The following is a 24,153-nucleotide window of genomic DNA, read 5'->3' on the forward strand; positions in this document are numbered from 1 at the left end:
GGGGAGAAAACAACTTTGGCCACTAATTCTTAGTTCTTGAACAGTCGACTATTGGATCATAGAGCTGTACAACTCATCCATTGTGACCAGCTGTTCTAAAGTAATCTAGTCCATTTGCTAGTATTTGGCCCCAATCCCTCCAAACCCTTCCTATACATGTACCCATCTAGATGCCTTTCAAATGTTGTAATTATGCCAGCCTCCACCAGTTTGCCTGGCAGATAAAATGAGAATACGTGAAATATTCAAGATGGCATTCAGTTGGCATCCTGGCACATATAATTGAGCGTCTCTAAGTAGAAGACTGTTGTTGCTGGGACATTTGCAGATGCAATTCATTCAGGAATTGTGAGGAAAACCTGTTTGTGGCTTTTCAGGAGCCCAGCTGGGCCGCAGTGGACCCTCAATCAGGGTGTCACAGAACGTTTGGTGGTGACTGTCTCAGCAGGCTATACCCCAACTGAATTCCTAAATATGTCACAATAGCTACAGCTGTTGACCGCCATAGAGCCAGACATGTGACTTTCAATAAATCCAGCAATTAAGTGAAGATGTGTGACTTGATGTAAATCCAGCGGCTGTCCACTGAGCTGCAATGTTACTTAGCTTGATTTCTCATAAGTATTTTTTAACAAAATGTGCCCCATTGCCCTTTCATTAATCCTCTATCTAGAAAGAAATTTTCAGGTGTCTCATTAATCTTCAAATGAAGCACTGTCCACAATCCTTTACATCTGAATGCTTTAAAAAAAACGCAATGGAACATCTTACTAGCAGTGGAGAGCAGGGTAATGACTGTTATGGGGGTTAACATGGTGATAACTCTACACGCCTGTAACGATCTCTTGTTAATAATGAATTGTTATTCCCTAGATGGCAGAATCGAGAGGGACACCTACTCATTCAACTCCTGGATGAACTGTTTCCAGTGTGAGTGGAGTTTTAATAACATCATAACTCTTGTTGGGGTCGCAGAGATGTGGAATCCATAGCAATAATTTGCTCTTTAAGAAACATTAGCACAGTAAGACACCAAGTTGTGCTACAGGAGAGTTTGTCTCTATTTGATCATGGGATTTGAGCATCACTAGCTCAGCCAGCATTTGTTGCATATCCCAAATTTATCAGGTATGATTCTGTGAGAGCTTGCTGTGTACACACTGCGACTGTGCTCCCTCCTTCAGCAACAGCACAGAAGCAGAGAAGTTAATCAATTCTGAACTCTTTCCTATCGGAAAGATGTTGTGAAACTTGAAAGGGTTCAGATAAGGTTTACAAGGATGTTGCCAGGGTTGGAGAATCTGAGCTATAGGGAGAGGCTGAACAGGCTGGGGCTGTTTTCCCTGGAGCGTCGGAGGCTGAGGGGGTGACCTTATAGAGGTTTACAAAATTATGAGGTGTATGGATAGGGTAAATAGGCAAAGTCTTTTCCCTGGGGTCGGGGAGTCCAGAACTAGAGGGCACAGGTTTAGGGTGAGGGGAAAGATATAAAAGAAAGAGGGTGGTACGTGTATGGAATGAGCTGCCAGAGGATGTAGTGGTTATTCAGCAACACTCCCTAGGACCTTACCATTAAGTGTATAAGTCTTGCTAAGATTTGCTTTCCCAAAATGCAGTACCTCATGAATTAAACTCTATCTGCCACTTCTCAGCTCATTGGTCCATATAGTCCAGATCCTGTTGTAATCTGAGGTAACCCTGTTAATGTCTGCTTCATAACATTATACTATTATTTTGTTTTACTGTATTAAATAAACTGTCCCACAGAGTTAATCAATGACTGACATTTTTCTTAATGAGGCACTTTGCGCGTCTGTGACATCCTGTGCCTTTAAGAGAAGTGTTCTGTCCTGTTTCTCTCTTGGAGGGGTTTTCTCACTGTGGTGGCGAGGGCTCTGCTCCCAGCAGACCGTTTGTAAATAGTCCTGGGTTTCTCCCTGGGTGTTTTAAAACGATGGATGTGCAGGGTCAGATCCCAAGGACTTTGGTTTTCCTACAGTTCTTTTTCATTGATTAATTCCTGGAGCAGGCAGCTAGAATTCTGTCTGCTGTGAGGTTGAAGACTTAGAGTTTTCCCCTTAGAAATCAGAAGGGGCAGATTGTTTCTTTCTACAGGTCTGGAGAGAGACAGCACGTGAGAGTAACAACCATGCTGCTGAATTGCCAAAGGAAGCGTTCATGGAATGCTGCCTGTATTGGAACAAATGATGATTAATGGTTAAATAGTACATTGTCTTGTTAGGTAAGTCAGTAGAATCAAGTTTTGTTGCATTTTAACTGTGTTGTAAGAATAAAGTGTGTTTTGATTAAAGCTTTAGTGGTGGACCAATCGAATCACATCAGGAACACAGCGTCTTGCACTTGCCTTTAAACTGAAATAAAAGTTAAGGTCTACGCTATCTCTGTAATATATATTGGGGAGACTGTTCTGCTATCTAAAACCCCTCTGCCTGGCGAGAGGTGAGAGAGCATGTTGTGATGAAGACATAAGGAGTCTGTAGTGGTTCACGAAGGGCTGAGTGAGTGGCAAAATATGGCAGATGGACTCTAATGTCGGAAACTGTGAGGTCATGCACTTTTGGTAAGAAAAATGAAAAGGCAGACAATAAATTTAATGTGGAGAGACTCCAACAAAGGGCAGCAGTAAGGGACCTGGGTTCACTTATGAGTGATACACAAATGGTTAGCATGCAGGTGCAGCATGTATTTGAGAAGGCAAATTGACTTTTGACCTTTTATTACTGAGAGATAGAGTTTAAAACAGGAAAGTCTTCTTCCAACCGTACAGGGTGTTGGTGAGGTTGCAGCTTGAGGACTGTGTATATTTTTGGTCCCTGTATTTAACGTAGGATATACTGGCATTGCAGGCTTTTCAGAAGAGAACGATTAGGCTGGTTCCTGGGACAAAGGGGGTTGACTTGTGGCTTCACTGGTTGTACCTTCATCCATTAAAGTTTAGAAGAATGAAGGCTAATGATATTGAAACATACAAGATAGTGACAGGGGAAATATTGAGAAGATGTTCCCACTAGTAGACACAAAGGGTAATAGTAGATAACTATTTGAATTACTACAGTCTGGTGTCCAGCAGTGTACCACAAGGATCAGTACTGGGACCTTTATTGTTTGTTATATAGAGTCACTAAGTCATAGAGATGTACAGCACGGAAACAGACTTTTCAGTCCAACTTGCCCGTGCCAACCAGATATCCTAAATTAATCTAGTCCCATTTGTCAGCATTTGGCTTGTATCCCTCTAAATCCTCTATGCCCACCCAGATGCTTTGTAAATATTGTAATTGTACCAGCCTGCATCACTTCATCTGGCAGCTCATTCCATACACGTACCACCCTCTGCATGAAAACGTTGCCCCTTTGGTCCCTTTTAGAACGTAAAATACAGCGCAGTACAGGCCCTTCGGCCCTCGATGTTGCGCCGACCAAAGCCTACCTAACCTACACTAGCCCAATAACCTCCATATGCTTATCCAATGCCCACTTAAATGACCATAAAGAGGGAGAGTCCACCACTGATACTGGCAGGGCATTCCATGAACTCACAACTCGCTGAGTAAAGAATCTCCCCCTAACATCTGTCCTATACCAACCTCCCCTTAATTTAAAGCTGTGTCCCCTAGTAACAGCTGACTCCATTAGCGGAAAAAGGTTCTCACTGTCAACCCTATCTAAACCCCTAACCATCTTGTACACCTCTATCAAATCTCCCCTAAACCTTCTTTTCTCCAATGAGAACAGCCCCAAGTGCCTCAGCCTTTCCTCATACGATCTTCCTACCATGCCAGGCAACATCCTGGTAAACCTCCTCTGCACTCGTTCCAATGCCTCCACATCCTTCCTATAGTATGGCGACCAAAACTATACACAATACTCCAGATGAGGCTGCACCAGAGTCTTATACAACTGCAACATGACCTCAGGACTCTGGAACTCAATTCCTCTACCAATAAAGCCCAGTACACCATATGCCTTCTTCACAGCACTATTTACCTGGGTGGCAACTTTCAGAGACCTGTGTACATGGACACCAAGATCCCTCTGCTCATCTACACTACCAAGTAGCCTACCATTAGCCCAGTAATCCATCTTCTTGTTACTCCTACCAAAGTGAATGACTTCACACTTAGCTACATTGAACTCCATTTGCCACCTTTCTGCCCAGCTCTGCAACTTATCTATATCCCGCTGTAACCTGCCACAGATCTTTGCCTTCTCACCATAAACCTATGCCCTCTAGTTTTGGACTCCCCACCCCACTTTGTCTATTTATCCTATCCATACCCCACATGATTTTATAAACCTCTATCAGGTCACCCCTCAGCTTCCGACGCTGCAGGGAAAACAGCCCCAGCCTGTTCAGCCTCTCTCTATAGCTCAAATCCTCCAACCCTGGCAACATATTTGTAAATCTTTTCTGAGCCTTTCCAGTTTAATAGCATCCTTCTTCTAGCAGGGAGACCAGAATTGAATGTTATATTCCAATATTGGCCTAACCAATGTCCTGTGAAGCCACAACATGATCACCCAACTCCTACACTCAGTGCTCTGTCGAATAAAGGAAAGCATACCAAACGCCGCCTTCACTATCCTATCTACCTGTGATTCCATTTTCAAGGAGCTATGAACCTGCACTCCAAGTTCTCTTTGTTCAGGAACACTCCCTAGGACCTTATCATTAAGTGTATAAGTCCAGCCGTGATTTGGTTTTTCAATTTCTACTTCTATTTCTTAGCTTCTTGTCAATCATTTCTTTCACTAATCTCCTCTGTCTTCTGCCCCTCCATCTTGTTTTGCCCCCGTGTTTTCTCAAACTTTGTCACATCTCTCAACGCCGTGCAACATCTCATCTTGTTTCTCTCTCCACAGACATGGCCGGACCTACTGAATGTTTTCTCTTTTACATTTTCAGCACCGTCAGTGTTTTAGTTTTCCGATGCGGTACGTCATGTTAGAAATGTTTTCCCAGAGAACGGGTTTTGCAGCATTGATTAATGAAGCTCACAAATTGGCCTTCCCTAGGGTGTCGTACTGGCAGCGCTCCTGTGGTCCTGGGTGCGGAAGGTGAGACCTGGATCTACAGAGGAGGCATTGCGGGAGAGTTCCAGGTAACGTTTCTAAAATCCTCATCCATAAAATGTGGGCGTCGCTTATCCGTTCATAATTGCCTAGAGGGCAGTTGAGAGTTAAATGCATTGCTCTGGGTCTGGAGTCACATGTAAACCAGACCAGGTGGGTTTGTACTCAACAATTGACGTCATTAGACCCTTAAATCTTTATTGAATCAGAATTCTGCCATCCGCCAAGGCAAGATTTGAACCAAGGTCCCTGGGATGTTATTTGGGTCTCTGCATTAATAAGTCGAGTGTAATACCATTAGGCCACTGCCTCCTCTGAATTTGATCTCAATCGTTTTGCTCCCCAACCTCCTGTTAGTTACTCTGGAAATGGAGCTTTAAAATTCTTACCGTCATGGTCTCAACCCCACCGACATGTGTATTTCTGTCAGCTCGTCAGCCCTCTGAAATCTCTCCAACCCTTCCTCTCTGGTCCTTTTTACATCTAACGTTTTCATAGTTACAGGATTGGTTGCCATGTTTGAAGACTCGAGGCAGTGGAATTCTCTACCTAACCCTCGCCATCTTTACTTAAATCTGTTCTTTAGCGTGTTGTGGGCATCACTGGCAAGGCTTGACATTTGTTACCCATTGCTTTTGAACTGATACTTACCTTTGACTTGATAGCCTTCCTATGACGGGAATTTTGTATGTTGTATGACATTGATGGCATCACATAGATCCAAGTTGTTGTTGATGAATTGAATTTATTGTTACGTGTACCGAGACACAGTGAAAAGCTTTGTCTTGCGAGCGATACAGGCAGGCGGCACGGTGGCACAGTGGTTAGCACTGCTGCCTCACAGCGCCTGAGACCCGGGTTCAATTCCCGCCTCAGGCGACTGACTGTGTGGAGTTTGCACGTTCTCCCCGTGTCTGCGTGGGTTTCCTCCGGGTGCTCCGGTTTCCTCCCACAGTCACAAAGATGTGCGGGTCAGGTGAATTGGCCATGCTAAATTGCCCGTAGTGTTAGGTAAGGGGTAAATGTAGGGGTATGGGTGGGTTGCGCTTCGGCGGGTCGGTGTGGACTTGTTGGGCCAAAGGGCCTGTTTCCACACTGTAAGTAATCTACTCACAGAGTTTAGGAGCATAGATAGTAAATAATAGGTAAACAGCGGGAAAAACAAAAATACATGTACAGGCAAATGTTCAGAGTCCATTCAGTATTCTGACAACAGTAGGGTAGAAACTGTTACAAAACTGGGTGGTGCGAGTGTTCAGGCTTCTCCCCGATGGTAGAGGTTGTAGAAAAACATTGTCAGGGTGGGATGGATCTTTGACAGTCGCCCAAGGCTGGAATCAAACCCAGGTCCCTGGCACTATGAGGCAGCAGTGCTAACCACTGAGCCACCGTGCTGTCCCAATCAGAGTGGATGATACAGATGATACTCTGAAAGTGAGGTGCTGTTCCTTCAGCATTGAATTAGAATTAGCTTTGGAAGGCACGCAGTGAAAAGTGTACAAGTTGCCACTTGTAGTGACACCTTCAGTACAAAGGTCCCCAGCTGCAGCTCCTTCAGTTACAGTTCTTGGGGGAAAAAAGAGCGAAGTAAAAGAAAATCCAGCATTGCAGAATTGGAAATAAGTTATAAAACGGGAAAAAAAGATGTTTGGAACAATAGTCTTCTGACCCAGTCCATATTGGCTTCTTGCCTCCAATCAGCCCTGGGCCTTGACTCCAGACCACACCTGGCTTCATCTCCGAGTTCATTGTTGGAACACTGCTCTGAGTTCACATTAGTCCCAGTCCCCAGGTTTAGGCATGGTTTCTCTTCGGAGAATTCTCGAATACCTCTCGTGATTGAATTGCCCTCCTCCACGCTCCCTGGCAGTGCGTACTGAACAGTCCCTGGACAAGAAGCTTTCCCTCCGGGGGGGAGAGGGGAATGGGGATGGGAGGAGTGGGGGGTGGATGGGGGGAGCCCTGGTTTTCCAGTGAGCTGGAACTCAGGATGCAGCGCTGCGCCAAGTGGAATTAAATAGTCCATTTTAACCCAGTGTTTGCTCGACATTATAAAGGTACAGGGACAAATGGATCAGCTAGTGATAACCACATCCTGTGAATGAATAGGAAAAATCAATGAGCAGTCCAGTACTAATGGGGGCAATGTCCCTCTTTGCTGAAAGTGACCTCATTGTTACACTGCACAATCCCTTTCAGGGAGCTCTCCGATTGGGATGAAGGGAATATCGAGTGAAAAATTCCGAATTGTTGTGTGGCATCTTGACCAGGAAGTAGCAAATCTCCCTAAAATCCTGAAAACAAATCAAGGGTTGTGCAAGAGAAACAGCTTTTTTAATCCAGTGAGTGCTTAAGGTCTGGAATGCACCCCCTGGAAATATTCAGTGGAGGCATTGGATAGTGTATTCTGGACGACAATGGCATGCTGGGAAATGCAGGAGATTGGCACGAGGTAATAGAAGCAGACTAGGTAATATAGCCAAGGGGCGCAATGGGCTGATCTCTACACCATAATACTTATGTGACCAACTGAGTATTTCATAAAAAACAAAAGAACTATGAGTGCTGAAAATCAAACAAAAACAGAAATTGCTGGAAAGGTTCAACAGGTCTGGCAGCGTCGGTGAAGTGAAATCAAGAGTTAAGGTTTCGGGTCGAGTCACCCTCAGAGCTGTTCTGTGTCAGTATTTCACACATTCTTCATAGCAATTGAGGCTGGGCAATGAACACTGGGCGAGTCCATATACCCTGTGTGTGAACAAAATTCACCAAACGTCCACATCTATCAGTGGAGAAGGTAGGTGGTGCCTGGCTGTTTCCCATCTTTTACTGAAGAATGGGTCTTGATTTCCAACTCTGACTGCGGAAGGGGTATACTCTGTTTGGAAGTCAGTTTGTGGATAATTGATCCTGTGACACGTAGTACCAGCGTAGATTTCCAAGTGAGAAAGTGTGGTGCTGGAAAAGCACAGCTGGTCGGGCAGTATCCGAGGAGGAGAGTTGATGTTTCAAGCATAAGCTCTGCATCAGGAATATGCTTTTCCAGCACCACACTCTCGACTCTGATCTCCAGCATCTGCAGTGCTCAATTTCTGAGATTTCCGAGTGGCGCAGTAGGATAGTGTTTGCAGTTAACAGTCAGAAGGTTGTGGGGTCAATCCCCACCTTTGGATGTGTAGTATTGTGGAAAGAGATGAAGTTTGTGTCTTTCTCGCAGCTCTAATGCGGATCAGCCATGATCATATTGAATGGCTGGAGGGGCTGAGTGGCCTCCTTTTCTCCCTGTGTTCTGAGTGTATTTTGTTCTTGTTTGTAGATGATGCTGCCAGTAACCAGTAGCAATGACCTCTTTAACCAGCCTCCTCCACTCTTCCCCACTCTCAAAGCTTACACCATTCAGCCATTCCTTCAGGAGAATAAGGTAGGTACCATCGACTTGGAATCAGAGATTGTGGGAGGGTTTGATGGGGAACAGTGTAGAGGGAGCTTTACTCTGTATCTAACCCCGTGCTGTCCTTGTCCTGGGAGGGTTTGATGGGGGCAGTGTAGAGGGAGTTTTACACTATACCTAACCCCATGGTGTCCCTGTCCAGGGAGTGTTTGATGAGGACATTTACTCGAAACATGGCCGCTTGACTATTCTGGAGCTCCCTCATGGCAGTGTGCCTTCCGCTGCCTGGATCCAAAAGTCTTGGGATTCGTTTCCTGAATTGCTTTGCAATATCTCTTGCTCTCTCGATATATTTGTGTTGAACTGAGAAATAAGAAAGGAATGATCACCTGATTGGAATTGTATTATAGACCCCCCCAACAGTCAGAGGGAAATTGAGAAAATGATAAATCCCCAGGGCCTGATCAGGTGTACCCTAGATCTCTGTGGGAAGCTAGAGAAGTGATTCCTGGGCCTCTTGCTGAGATATTTGTATCATCGATAGTCACAGGTGAGGTGCCGGAAGACTGGAGGTTGGCAAATGTGGTGCCACTGTTTAAGAAGGGCGGTAAGGACAAGCCAGGGACCTATAGACCAGTGAGCCTGACATCAGTGGTGGGCAAGTTGTTTGAGGGAATCCTGAGGGACAGGATGTACATGTATCTGGAAAGGCAAGGACTGATTAGGGTTAGTCAACATGGCTTTGTGCGTGGGAAATCATGTCTCACAAACTTGATTGAGCTTTTTGAAGAAGTAACAAAAAGGATTGATGAGGGCAGAGTGGTAGACATAATCTATATAGACTTCAGTAAGACGTTCGACAAGGTTCCCCATGGGAGACTGATTAGCAAGGTTAGATCTCATGGAATACAGGGAGAACTAGCCATTTGGATACAGAACTGGCTCAAAGGTAGAAGACAGAAGGTGGTGGTGGAGGGTTGATTTTCAGACTGGAGGCCTGTCAGCAGTGGAGTGCCGCAAGGATTGGTGCTGGGTACTCCACTTTTTGTCATTTACATAAATGATTTGGATGCAAGCATATGTGTACAGTTAGTAAGTTTGCGGATGACACCGAAATTGGAGGTGTAGTGGACAGCGAAGAAGGTTACTTCCAATTACAACGGGATCTTGTCCAGATGGGCCAATGGGCTGAGACGTGGCAGATGGAGTTTAATTCAGATAAATGTGAGGTGCTGCATTTTGGGAAAGCAAACCTTAACAGGACTTATACACTTAATGGAAAGTTCCTAAGGAGCATTGCTGAATAAAGAGACCTTGGAGTGCAGGTTCATAGCTCCTTGAAAGTGGAGTCGCAGGTAGATAGGATAGTGATTTGGTATGCTTTCCTTTATTGGTCAGAGTATTGAGTACAGGAGTTGGGAGGTCATGTTGTAGCTGTATAGGACATTGGTTAGGCCACTGTTGGAATATTGCGTGCAATTCTGGTCTCCTTCCTATCGGAAGGATGTTGTGAAGCTTGAAAGAGTTCAGAAAAGATTGACAAATATGTTGCCAGGGTTGGAGGATTTGAGCTATAGGGAGATGCTGAACAGGCTGGGGCTGTTTTCCCTGGAGCATCGGAGGCTGAGGGGTGACCTTATAGATGTTTATAAAATCATGAGGGGCATAGATAGGATAAATAGACAAAGTCTTTTCCCTGGGGTGGGGGAGTCCAGAACTAGAGGGTATAGGTTTAGGGTGAGTGTGGAAAGATATAAAAGCGACCTAAGGGGAAACACACACTGTGGTACATGTATGGAATGAGCTGCCAGAGGAAGTGGTGGAGGATGGTACAATTGCAACATTTAAGAGGTATTTGGATGGGTATATGAATAGGAAGGGTTTGGAGGGATATGGGCCGGGTGCTGGCAGGTGGGACTAGTTTGGGTTGGGATATCTGGTCGGCATGGACGAGTTGGACCGAAGGGTCTGTTTCCATGCTGTCCATCTCTGTGACTCTATGACTTTATGCTGTCCAGATGCTCCAGACTCTGTACTGTCCACACATCGCCAAGTGTGAACTCTTTGCAAGAGATTACTGTGAAGAGCAGTTGTGATGTTTTACTCTGTCAGGCGCACTGTTGAAATGCGCATTGTCAGTGAGGATGGTGTGTTATAAAAGTTGGAGTCTGTTTTCCCGTTACAGAAAGCTTTGTACAACATATGCAGGGAGCTCCACAGTGCCAAGTTCCCGGAGAAGGATCAAGCTAATGTCTATCCTGATCTCATTGGAGACAGGTGAGGTAATAACTTTCCAGCATCCATTTCCAATGGATTGTGCAGTTTATGTAAAATCTACAGTCTTTATAAAAAATCCTCACCGTGAGGTCCCAGATGAATATCAGTCATTAGGACAAAATTCCAAATCATGTGTAATTTGAAGATCCTGAGTAGAATTGTCCCATTTGAGGAGTGTTGGGTGTAGCGGTGCCCACTCCCAATGATGTCCAACTCCTGTGTCATCTTCGTATACTTGGCCAGTTAGCAGACTGCCTCTGCGACCTCTGGCCAGTGAGGAGCAGCTGGCAGGAAGGCCATTCAGGGTCCTCCCACCCGACCTCTCATGAGGTTGTGGAAGCTCATAATCCAATGGGAGAGTGGAACTGCTGCTGTGGGTGGGAACCAGTAGAGGGAATCTCTGTTTCAGTCTCTCTGTCTGTCTCTCTGTCTGTCTGTCTCTCTGTCTGTCTGTCTCTCTGTCTGTCTCTCTGTCTCGCTCTCTCTCTGTCTCGCTCTCTCTCTGTCTCGCTCTCTCTGTGTCTCTCTTTCTATCTGTCTGTCTGTCTGTCTCTCTCTCTCTCTCTCTCTGTCTCTCTCTCTCTCTCTCTCTGTGTCTCAGAGAACTCTGCCTTGTTGTGAGCAGAACTGGAAAGGGTCGTGTGGGACCCCACTACAACCCTCTGACAGGTGGCACTCTGAGGGTGGGGTATTATATACAGGAAGCCTCCCTGGACCCTGAGCGAGCTACTGGGAGATGTCCTCCCTACAATCTCATTAGACAGGGCACTTCCACCAGCAGCAGGCTCCAATCAGAAACCCCGATCTGTGCTAAATAGTGACTCACCACTACCAGCTGGTCATTGGGTTAGATCCCTCCCGATTCTAGAATTCTGCTCTCAATCCAGCCTCCAAAACCATTTACGCTACACCAGGACAATTCTCCGGGAAGTACTTGCAACTGGAATAGTGAAACTCCTACCTTTCCAATCTCTCCACATACCTGATGCCCCTCATCTCCTGAGTTCCCTGCACTGATAAGAGGAACATGCCCAGGCTTCTTGAGTTTAACAAAGGAGTCAGGGACAAGAGCTTCCTGCTATAATCTCCAGGGCACCTCTTCAACCACCCTTGCCAACCAGTCAGCATACGTTCTAACTTTTGCAATATAAGTTGCTGTTTCCTTTGAAATATCCCATTGTTGTGTCTGTCCTGATGACTTCAAGACAGGAAGCTCTGACAGCATCTCTCTTTCTCCTCATCCTGGAAGACGGTATTGAGAATTTTTTGAAAGGTTTAATTTGTTTGGATCTGGTTGCTCCCGTCTAGGTTCCTGGGCCATTTCCTGGCTTTGTCTCCCGACTATTGCTTCATCCTGGAGGGTGAGGACGGGGTGTGCGGCTGTGTGGTGGGAGCCCTGGAGGTCTGCTCCTTCTCGAAGGGCTGTGAGGCAGCTTGGTTTCCTGCCATGCAGGAGAAATACGCCAAACCTACGGCTCTCCACAACCTTACTCCGACACAGGTGAGCGCTCGAAGCTTTCTGAGAGATGGAGCCAAGTGGAAAATGGATGGTAGGAGCCTGAAGAGGCCATTCGGCCCTTCAGGCATGCTCCAGCATTCGGTTTAGATTTAGATTACTTACAGTGTGGAAACAGGCCCTTCGGCCCAACAAGTCCACACCGACCCGCTGAAGCACAACCCACCCAGACCCATTCCCCTACATTTTACCCCTTCACCTAACACTACGGGAAATTTAGCATGGCCAATTCACCTAACCTGCACATTTTTGGACTGTGGGAGGAAACCAGAGCACCCAGAGGAAACCCACGCAGACATGGGGAGAATGTGCAAACTCCACACAGTCAGTCGCCTGAGGCGGGAATTGAACCCAGGTCCCTGGCACTGTGAGGCAACAGTGCTAACCACAGTACCACCGTGCCGCCCAGGGCTCGACTGCACTTTCCTGTCTCTCCTCCCCTTGACCCTTCACCCCTGTTTCACCCAAAAATCTATCGAGCTCAGCCTCAACAATACTCACTGGCCGAGCTTCCCTTTTGCACTGGGAAAGGGCGTTCCAAAAATCAGCAATCTGAGAGATGAAATTCCTCGTGAGACCTCTTACCGCGTCCCACATCAGAGATCAGTGTGGAAAGGTACAGCATGTGGGATTGGAGGGAATATATTGGCATGGGTCGCCAATTGGTTGGCAAACAGGAAACAATAGGAATAAACAGGCCTTTTTCTGAGTGGCAGTGTGAATAGTGAGGTACCACAGGCATCAGTAGTTGGGCCCAAGCCGTTCACAGTATACATCAACAATTTGGATAAGGGAGTCAAGTGTAATATTTATAAGGTGGCTGGTGAGGAGGTCATAATGAGGCATCGAAGAGGTTGAGACTAGTTGAGTGAGTGGGCAAAGACATGACACATTTAGTATAACATGGATAAATATGAAGTAATCCACATCAGTAGGAAATGGAATGGCAGAATATTATTTGAATGGTGGTAGATTGGGAAAGGTTGATATACAAAGGGACTTGGGTTTCCTTCAACTGTAGTCCCTGCGAGCAAGCCATTAGGAAAGCAAATAGTATGTCGGTCTTCATTGCAAGAGGATTTGAATATCTATCTTAGTGTCACAGGAAATGTTAACTACCATACGTTTGATCCCTTTATCCAAACCATTAATATAAATTGGAAATAGTTGAGGTCACAGCACTCTGCGAGTTCCAGTCTTGGCCCGAAAAAAAATGACGCATTTGTCCCAACTGTCTGTTTCCTTTATCCAAGTATGTTACTTGGAACTGTCTGCTATTGTAACATTGGAGTCCAGCACTAGGTTTAGAACATAGAACAATACAGCACAGAACAGGCCTTTCGGCCCTCGATGTTGCGCTGACCTGTGAACTATTCTCAGCTCGTCCCCCTACACTATCCCATCATTATCTAAGGATTGTTTAAATCTCACTAATGTGGCTGAGTTGACTACATTGGCAGGTAGGGCATTCCACGTTCTTGCCACTCTCTGCGTAAAGAACCTGCCTCTGACATCTGTCTAAATCTATCACCCCTCAATGTCCCCTCGTACAAGCTGACGTCATCATCCTAGGAAAAAGATTTTCACTGTCTACCCTATCTAATCCTCTGTATCTTGTATGTCCCTATCAAATTCCCTTTTAGCTGCCTTCTTTCCAATGAGAACAGAGTCTCTCAGCCTTTCCTCATAAGACCTTCCCACCAGACCAGGCAACATCCTGGTAAATCTCCTCTGCACCTTTTCCAATGCTTCCACATCCTTCCTGTAATGGGGACCAGAACCGTACACAATATTCCAAGTGTGGCTGCACCAGTGGTTTGTATTGTTGCAGTGGATCTGGAAATCAGTCCCATGACCAATAAAACCTAACACACCGTTTGCCTTCTTAACAGCACTATCCACCTGGATGGCAACTTTCAGGGATCTATGCACATGAACTTCAAGATCCCTCTGCACATCCACACTACCAAGAATCTTTCCATTGACCCAGTACTCTGCCTTTCTGTTATTCTTCCCAAAGTATATCACCTCACATTTAGCTGCATTGAACTCCATTTGCCACCTCTCGGCCCAACTGTGCAGTTTATCCAAGTCCCCCTGCAACCTGTAACATTTTTCCAAAATGTCCACTACTCCACCAACTTTAGTGTTGTCTGCAAATTTACTAATCCATCCACCTATGTCTGCGTTTTAAGTCATTTATAAAAATGACAAACAGCAGTGGTCCCAAAACAGACCCTTGTGGCACACCACTAGTAACTGGACTCCAGACTGAATAGTTTCTATCAACCACCACTCGCTGCCTTCTTTCAGAAAGCCTGTTTCTACTCCAAACTGCTAAATCACCCTCAATCCCATGCCTCTACATATTCTCCAGCAGCCTACCATGTGGAACCTTATCAAAGGCTGTACTGAAGTCAAGATTTGAGGTTTAACTGGGATTCATTAAGACATTTTAAAGACCAGAGATCAAGGGCTTTTACAGATGGGCAACTCCCAGCCCTATGAAGAAAGGGCAAGTTCTCCCTACTTTCCTACCCAATATTTATCTGTCAACAAACCTCAAAAATGCAGGAACAGTTGGGGTAACTCAGCAGGTCTGACAGCATCTGTGGAGAGAGAAACACAGTTAACATCCTGAGTCTGATGTGACTTCAGAAGCTGCCAGACCTGCTGAGTTTCTCCAGCTCTGAAGAAGTCACATCAGACTCAAGACGTTAACTGTGTTTCTCCCTCCACAGATGCTGCCAGAACTGTTGAATTTCTCCAGCATGTTCTTATTTCAGACATCTCATTCAGAATGAGGTGGCACGGTGGCACAGTGGTTAGCACTGCTGCCTCACAGCGCCAGGGACCTGGGTTCAATTCCCACCTCAGGCGACTGACTGTGTGGAGTTTGCACGTTCTCCCCGTGTCTGTGTGGGTTTCCTCCGGGTGCTCCGGTTTCCTCCCACAGTCCAAAGATGTGCGGGTCAGGTGAATTGGCCATGCTAAATTGCCTGTAGTGTTAGGTAAGGGGTATATGTAGGGGTATGGGTGGGTTGCGCTTCGGCGGGTCGGTGTGGACTTGTTGGGCCGAAGGGCCTGTTTCCACACTAAGTAATCTAATCTAATCTAATCCAGTATCAGCAGTATTTTATTTTAATATCAATGAAATGGATTGCTTGGTCATTGTCACATTGCTGTTTGTGGGTATTACAGTTTAGAAAGACTGTTACTGTGATGACGGACAGTACAATAGTCTCTGGATCAGTGGTGCTGGAAGAGCACAGCAGTTCAGGCAGCATCCAACGAGCAGCGAAATCGATGTTTCGGGCAAAAGCCCTTCATCAGGAATAAAGGCAGGGAGCCTTAAGTCTGTCAGGCTTCTAGTGGATTCACAGCCTGGACGATGCAGCCAGATCTCGCTCGGGGCAGGGATTTGAACTGATGATGATGTAACCCAGACAGTATTGTGCTGATTGTAGAGCTTCCTCCACCGACCAATGTACTTCACTCCTATAAATATTACAGGTCATACAGGAGGGACAACGCCTTCCAAATGTCACAGACACTTTCTTCTTTTGTTTCCAGGAGCTGATCATGTTCTTCCACAGCAGGAAGCCCAGTTTCCCAGATTCCTTACTCTATCACTTCCCATCACTTCTCCAGTTGAACGTTCCTCCTCAGATGCTGGATTCCAGTGAAGCCCGGAATTTGGTGATCTGTCTCATGTCTGCACTGAAAGCTAACGGTGGGTGATCTCGATACAAATCAGCAAATACAACAGCCGCTAGAGAGAGAGAGAGCCCCAGGGGGGCTAACCCCTCTGCTGTACCTTTACTAACCCAACCAAACCAACCTGCCTCTCAGTTTCCATATACAGGTCTGTCTTCTGCATCCTATCTGTCTTTCCATGACCCCCTGACCCTTCAACATGTGTGGCTTTGATCCTCTTCCTCTTCCACTTGACCCCACATCACATATCATTTCCATCCTGGATCTGCTACTGGCCTCCTTTCAGATACGCTCCGATCCTGCCCCATGGATTTTTCTCACTCTGCTCTCCATAATTTTCCCAATGCTGCTCCTATATCACCCCCATCCTGATCCCTGTACTGTCCCCATCCTGCCCCCCCATCTCACCCCCATCCTGCCCCCCGCCTCGTCCCCATCTTGCCCCCCCATCTCACCCTAATCCTGCCCCTCCTGTCTCGTCCCCATCCTGCCCCCCCGTCTTGTCCCCATCCTACCCCTTTGTCTCACCCTCCATCCTGCCCCCCCCCCCGTTTTACCCGCATCCTGCCACCCTGTCTCACCCCTATCCTGTCTCTCCCCCCCCCGTCCCGTCCCTATCCTGCCCTCACCCTGTCTCACCCCTATCCTGCCCCACCCCGTCTCGTCCCCATCCTGTCTCCCCACCCGTCCCCATCCTGCACCCCCGTTTCTTGTCCCCATCCTGCCCCCCCAACTCACCCCCATCCTGCCCTCTTGTCTCACCCCATCCTGCCCCCCCATCTCAGCCACATCCTGCCCCCTTGTCTCACCCCCATCCTATCCTTCCATCTCACCCCCATCCTGCCCTCACCCCGTCTCGTCCCCATCCTGCCCTCACCCCGTCTCGTCCCCATCCTGTCCCCCCCGTTTCACCCTAATCCTGCCCCACCCTGTCTCACCCTAATCCTGCCCCACCCCATCTCGTCTCCATCCTGCCCCACCCTGTCTCAGCCTAATCCTGCCCCACCCTGTCTCAGCCTAATCCTGCCCCACCCTGTCTCAGCCTAATCCTGCCCCACCCTGTCTCACCCTAATGCTGCCCCACCCCATCCTGCCCCCCTGTCTCACCCCCATCCTGCCCCCCATCTCACCCTAATCCTGCCCCACCCTGTCTCACCCCCATCCTGCCCCCCATCTCACCCTAATCCTGCCCCACCCTGTCTCACCCCCATCCTGCCCCACCCTGTCTCATTCTCATTCTCATTCCCATTCTGCCCCCTCTCCCCACACCGTCTTGATCCTATCCTGCTCCCTGAACAGCCCGAACCCTCTTGCTGTAGAAACACTTCCTGCTGTCTCTTCACTGTCCGTACTGTGCTCTGATTCCACATACTGCTCCCACCCCGTCTCTTGCTGATAACTGCTGCCATTCAGTTTAATCTGTTATCGGAAACAGAAGTCTTTTAATATGAATGAGGCCCTGGTTGGCTGAGAGAGTGCTGTCTCATTAAAAGGTAGCACCTCTGACAATGCAGCATTCCTGTGGTGTGGGGCTAAGTCCCGAGGGAACCAGAAAGCCCTGTCCACGGCATTGCAAACATCATTGTGGGCAATAGTGAAAGCTTTGACATTGTAAGGCGCTGTACAAATGCAGCAGCTCATTACAAAATCACTAATGGTTGACAAAAGATTTCGCCGGAAGTCTGATTTCCATCGAATGAAAGTTGAAGGCGATAAAACAATTATCGAGCGAAGGGACAGTGTGGGGGTACGGTAGGACTAATTGCTTTGCTCTTTCAAGGTGTTGGCACAAGCCTGGTGGGCCAAATGGCCTCACGTGCTGTAAGATTAGAAATTATAATGCACAGAAAGAAATATTTTAACCTACAGTGCCACACTCTCAGGAAAACTGCAGACGTGCAAAATAAAAGTCATATCATTCCTGGGATGTAACATGGCTGGCTGGGCCAGAATTTGTTATCCATCTCTCATTACCTCGGCCAAGCTGGTGGTGAATTGGCCTCTTGGGTACAGGGACACTCTTAATGCTGCTCAGGAGACAATTCCTGGATCTCCAAGCAGTGATGATGGTAATACAATGTTTGTTTACTGTGATTTGAAGATGACCGTGTTGGACTGGGGTGTACAAAATTAAAAATCACACAACGCCAGGTTATAGTCCAACAGGTTTAATCGGAAGCACATGAGCTTTCGGAGCGACGCTCCTTCGTCAGGCGATAGTCAATGTGTGCTTCCAATTAAACCTGTTGGAGTATAACCTGGTGGTGTGTGATTTTTAACTTTGTTTTCTGTGTGTGACTTACCTTTCTTTCTCTTTCACTCTCTTTCTACCTCTTTTTCTCTTCATCGTCCTCTGATCCATTCCTCAATTTTTTGTTTTGTCTCTTCTACTATTTCTCACCCTCTTGTTTTCTCTGTTTATTTCTTATTCCATTCTCTCTGTCTCTCTCTCTCTGTCTCTTTCTCTGTCTGTCTGTCTCTCTCTGTTTTTCTTTCTCTCTGTTTTTCTCTCTCCCTCCCTCTCTCTCTCTCTCTCCCTCTCTCTCTCTCTCCCGTCCCCCTCTCCCCCTCCCTCTCCCTCCCTCCCTCTCCCTCCCTCTCTCTCCCCCCCCTCTCTCTCTCCTTCCCTATCTCTGTCCCCCTTTCCTTTAGGTTCCCAGGGTGTATTCTGTGAGCTGAAGCCAAGTGACAAGGAGCAGTTGGAACTTCATCTCAGCCTGGGTTTCCTGGAACTGCCTGGAGCTGAGGCCTCTGTACCAGGGGCTGTGATCTTCGGGAGGCTCCTGTAGACCTCACCTGTTTACAGTGGCATTTGGCAGCCTGGCCTTCCCTGGGGCTGGCCACAATGCAGTCCCCTTGTTGAGTTTGCACATTTAATGGTCACAGTGACAAGATGGAGACCGTGTGTGTGTTTTTCTGCGGGCCGCGCTCGGTTGGACTGTAACGTTTACTGAAGTTGCTTCCCTTCGCTGTGTTTGGACGTTAACTCTATGGTTGACTGACAGATGGTCAGATTTAGAAACCTTCATGGATTAAGAGGGTTGGTGCACTGAGTCCCAGGGCTAATGAGCAATTGATGCATTTATGTCTTGGCTTATCAAAAAGGTGGATCAGATATGAGCTAGACTGACAGTAACCCACCACTTCCCCCCAACGCGCGGACACACGCATATGCTCACACAGAGATGCACACACCAGACACATACAGATGCACACAAAGACACACTCACTCAGACATGTACAAACACACACACAGACATGTACAGATGCACACAGACACGTACAGATGCACACAGGCACAGTCACAGACACACAGGCATAGACACTGAGACACTTTCAGACGCACACACAGACATGTACAGATGCGCACAGAGTCACAGCCACACAGGCATACACACTGAGACACGTACAGATGCATGCACAGTTGCATAGACACATGCACAGACAAGCACAGACACTTACAGACACACACAGGCAGATACAAATGCACGCAGACACATGCACTCAGACACATACATTCACGCACAGTCACAGTCACAGATGCGCAGGCATACACACTGAGACACGTACAGACGCACGCAGACGCGCCACTCTGACACTTACAGGTGCACACAGACACAGTCATGGACACAGAAATACGCACTCAGACACTTACAGATGCATACAGACACGTACAGACGCACACAGGCAGGTACAAATGTGCACAGACACATGCATTCAGACACTTACAGATGCACACAGACACTCAGAAATATGCGCTCAGACACAGATGCATACATACATGCGCATACAGTCGCATAGACGTGCACAGGCACACAGACGTACAGATGCACACAGACAGTCTCTCACACATACTCACTCAGACATGTACAAATGCATACAGATGCGCAAAGAGTCGCATAGTCACGTGCACACACACACAGACATGTACAGATGCGCGCACACACTCACTCAGTCATTTACAGATGTGTACACGTGCACACAGATACTCGTGCACACACGCGCACACTCACACATTCTTGGATGCGTGTGCGGGGACACTCATGCTCTCTTTCTTACGCACATAGACTCACTCATTCCTCTCTGCTTTGCACTTGGAAATGTATGTACCCTGAGTGCAGATCTGAAGGAAATTGGACCCCACTGTTTGTCTTGTGCAGCCCTGCCATAATGACAGAATTATAACATACTCAATGACAGGTTTGCAGTTGAAGATATCGAAGGCACTTGGTTGGATGCAAGCAGGTGATATTATGGCTAATCTGTGTCTTAACTCCCACCTACTCCTCACTACATCCTTCCCTTATTCCACCAGTATATATTCTGATATTTTCGATTGACAGTTCTTCAGTTTTGGGGATGTGAGCTTAGCTGGCTGGGCCAGTTTATTGCCCGTCCCTAGTTGCCCTGGTAGTGGGGGTGGAAGTGCTGCACTCTTGGGAGATGTGACAGTGCAACAGTGCGGTTTAGATAGGAGCTCTTAGTGGGAAGGGAGGGAGAGGGAGAGATTATTGACTGAGCGCCTGTGTGAAGAATTCCTTCCTGACACCAGCTCCATCCAATATCACAGTGTGAATGGAGCTTTAACCCCTGGCTTCTCTTGTGTGTTCCTATATGGTTAAACAGCCAGTTAACACTAGGAATAAAACACTAAAACCATTGGGCTAATCTCTAATACACACTGGGCCTTTCCTGATGAGAGACCAACACAACATTAAGCACACTGACAGACTCTACCATTGGTTCTGGTTCGGTCTACCTTCTACAACTTGAGTGGGTAAATATTCAAACCCCTGACTACCTGCTGGATCAACCTGGTTTCAAGCTGTTTATGTTGTTGGCTAGCTGGAAGTTCTCTCCATTTGCAGTTATGTAAAACAGCAATGTATTTGCACCTGACCCTTCTGCCCTCTCCTCCTCCTATTCCTCTTCATTTTCACCCTCTCAGTGTAATCCTCTCAGCTCCATCAAATAACTCCCTAAGTTCCCATTGAATGATGCAGCCAAGTGTTTCCAAACCTCACCACCCTCCGCACCCCCTGCCCCGATCCAGCTCCTCACCCTTGGGTGAACACGTCAGGGATTTGCAGATTGAGAGCCTTGTGAAGTGATGGAGGGGTGAGGAGGCTGAGGATGCCATTCTCCAGGTGCTGGGTAGATGGGCACTTCCGCTATCATTGACGAACGGACAGGGTCACCCCAGAGAAAAATGCAGTCACAGGGAGAGAGGGTAATGTGGGGGAGAGAGGATATGAAGGGGTGATATGGGGGGACAGAGGGAAAGGGGGGTTTGGCACATGGGGGTAGGTATGGGGGAAGTGAGGGGGAGTTGGTACAATGGGGCGGAGGTAGATACTGGAGGGAGCTGGTAGAGTAGATATGGGAGGAGGGACACGAGTACGGGGGAGGGGGTGTAGGCACGGGGATTTTGTACAATAGGGTGGGTAGGTTATGGTTAAGGAGGAGAAAGTGAGGACTGCAGATGCTGGAGATCAGAGCTGAAAATGTGTTGCTGGAAAAGCGCAGCAGGTCAGGCAGCATCCAAAGAGCAGGAGAATCGATGTTTCGGGCATGAGCCCTTCTTCCTGAAGAAGGGCTCATGCCTGAAACGTCGATTCTCCTGCTCTATGGATAAGGAGGGTTGGGTATGGGGGATGGCGAGGGAATTAGATACTGGGTGGGGTTGCTATGGTGGGTGGATAGGGAGGGTTGGTATAGGCATGAGGTATTGAGGGGATAGTTTGGTATTGAGGGGATAGCTATGAGTTGAGGGTACAGTGAGGGAAGCAGTAGGTATAAGGGGAGGGGAGAGGTTAAGGGAGGAGGGAGTACATACAGAGGGGGTAGGTTAGAATTGGGTAGGGGTGGGGGAAGGGGGTAGGAAAGGGATGGGGACGGAGGGGTGAAGAGAGTAGGGACAGGGGAAGGGAGTAGGATTGGGGAAGGGGATAGGTATGCGGGAGGGGGTAGGTGCAGGGGGAAGGGGTGAGCAGATACGGTGGGGATTGATTTGGGGGGGGGTGGTGGGAGGATGCAGGAGTGAGGTGGGGAGGCATTACTGAGGGAGGGGCAATGGGGCAATCCTGAATTCTGTTGATCCGGGAGGAAGTGCCTGGGGAAGGGAAGGGAGGGATTTGAATGTGAGAAAGGTGATGGAGAGAAAAGCAGCTGGAGACAGATTGGAGAAAAGGAACACCAGTATTTCGGAGTAGTTAGAGAGACACTGTGTATTTACCAGATAAGTTAATAAAGATCTGATTAGTAACTAGAGCTGCATCTCTTGATATTATACCTCCTTGAAGAGATAAAATATGTGCTACTGTAAATATGTAACTGACAAATCTTCATTTGTTAACTGCTTACTTAATAAATTTTCTTTTTTTTAAAACCATAAGACAATGTGTAGCGAGATATTTTTTGATTGGTTGGAGGACTGACTTTGATGTGCAAGAGCTCAGTCAGTCAGCTTGTGCTGTTCGTGTACGCTGGAGTGTTAGATATTTACTCCAAGGTCACAGTTTGACCAGGAATTTGAAAGGACTTTTCCCCCATTAGAGCAGAATTAGGCTATTCAGCCCATTGAGCCTGCTGCACCATTCAATCATGACTGATGTGTTTCTCAACCCCACAGCCCACAGGCCTGTTTCCTTCCCCATTGAATAACCATCGTCCATTGTCCTCACCTATTAATTATAATGTGGAGGTGTCGGTGTTGGACTGGGGTGTACAACACCAGGTTATAGGATTCTGGATTAGTGGTGCTGGAAGAGCACAGCAGTTCAGGCAGCATCCAAGGAGCAGCGAAATCGACGTTTCGGGCAAAAGCCCTTCATCAGGAATAAAGCATAGTCCAACAGGTTTATTTGGAAACACTAGCTACCTGATGAGGGAACAGCGCTCGGAAAGCTTGTACTTCCAAATGAACTTGTTGGACCATAACCTGGTGCTGTGTGATTTTTAACTTGTTAATTACTTCTGGTCTCAGTTTGGAAATGTTTTTATAGATTCCAAGCCCATCCCCTCTGCATCACGGATTGCCCTACCCTCGGTGTGAAGAAGTTTGAATCTGAATGTCCTTGTCCTGATTTGAAGTTTATTGCCTCCTCCCCCCCCCACTTCATTTTGGCCTCTCCCACCAGTGTTTCTGTCCTCTTAACAAAGCCCTTTCCCATTTTAAACGTGTCGGTGGGATGAGTCCCCCCAATTTCTCGTACAGCAGCCAAGTGTGAACCCTAGCACGGGGATCCTGGACAAGGACCGAGTGACAGGCAGTGCCCTGTCGCCATGGCAGCCATTCCCTCCCTGGCCACAAGCCACTGGGCAGCAGGGGCTGATGGGTAACAAAAAAAAAAGGCCGCCTCATGCCCGTTTGTTTGGAGCAATACCCAGAGGCAGACGGAGGGGGAGAATGTGTCCCATTAACCTCTAGGTTCTGTCTATTTGCACACAGCTCAGCGCCTCACTGCCTTTCCCAAAGTTTCGGTGTGGGGGGAGGGGGGGTGTGATGCCCACTGGAATTTGGAGCTCATTTTCATTAAAATGCACTGAGCTTCCCCTTCGCCCTCCTGCTCTCTCGGCGTTTAGAGCCCGGAGCTGGGTGTGGGGCTCCGGGGTCATCAGTGAGGCAGCACTTATGCAGAGAGGCCTGGTCTGACCCAGCTCAGAGTGCCCGAGGTCAGAAGGCAGCGTCTCTGTTTGTTTATCAGAGAAAACGGTCTGAGGGCTCGGCTGTGCTCACACCGCCCTCTGCTGGACAGCAATGAACTGCAGGTTCACACCCCGCCTCTCCACATCCTCACCTGCCACTACATAGAGGACAGTGAGGACTGCAGATGCTGGAGATCGGATGTGTTGTTGGAAAAGAGCAGCAGGTCAGGCAGCATCCAAAGAGCAGGAGAATCGACGTTTCGGGCATGCAGACCCTTTGGCCCAACTCATACGTGCCAGCCAGGTTTCTTAAACTGAACTAGTCCTACTTGCCTCCAGCAAGAACAGAAATTGCTGGAAAATCTCAGCTGGTCTGAATAGCCAAGGTCTTTTTCCCAGGGTAAGGGAATCCAAAACTAGAGGGCATAGGTTTAAGGCGAGAAGGGAAAGATTTAAATGGGACTAAACGTGCAACTTTATCTCACACACGGTGGTGCGTGTATGGAATGAG

The 24,153-nt window shown here is 47.5% G+C and overlaps 1 protein-coding gene across 4 annotated transcripts in view; it reads left to right on the forward strand.

Annotated features, from left to right (window-relative positions):
* Positions 1–21,247, forward strand: part of si:dkey-183c6.8 (protein O-GlcNAcase) — a 62,514-nt gene extending 41,267 nt beyond the window's left edge. For 2 of the 4 annotated variants that reach the window (XM_060837575.1, XM_060837656.1), the window contains 7 exons: positions 874–930; positions 5,038–5,123; positions 8,411–8,515; positions 10,671–10,762; positions 12,071–12,263; positions 15,852–16,011; positions 18,648–21,247. In XM_060837575.1, the coding sequence (XP_060693558.1) occupies positions 874–930; positions 5,038–5,123; positions 8,411–8,515; positions 10,671–10,762; positions 12,071–12,263; positions 15,852–16,011; positions 18,648–18,784 (830 nt within the window). In that variant the 3' untranslated portion in view covers positions 18,785–21,247. Of the gene's footprint in view, positions 1–873; positions 931–5,037; positions 5,124–8,410; positions 8,516–10,670; positions 10,768–12,070; positions 12,264–15,851; positions 16,012–18,647 lie in introns of those variants that run through there. The other 2 variants (XM_060837738.1, XM_060837819.1) reach the window with 2 other exon arrangements.
* The last annotated feature ends 2,906 nt before the right edge of the window (positions 21,248–24,153 follow it).

This window comes from Hemiscyllium ocellatum, chromosome 1 (assembly GCF_020745735.1).
Source record: "Hemiscyllium ocellatum isolate sHemOce1 chromosome 1, sHemOce1.pat.X.cur, whole genome shotgun sequence".
Lineage (NCBI taxonomy): Eukaryota > Metazoa > Chordata > Chondrichthyes > Orectolobiformes > Hemiscylliidae > Hemiscyllium > Hemiscyllium ocellatum.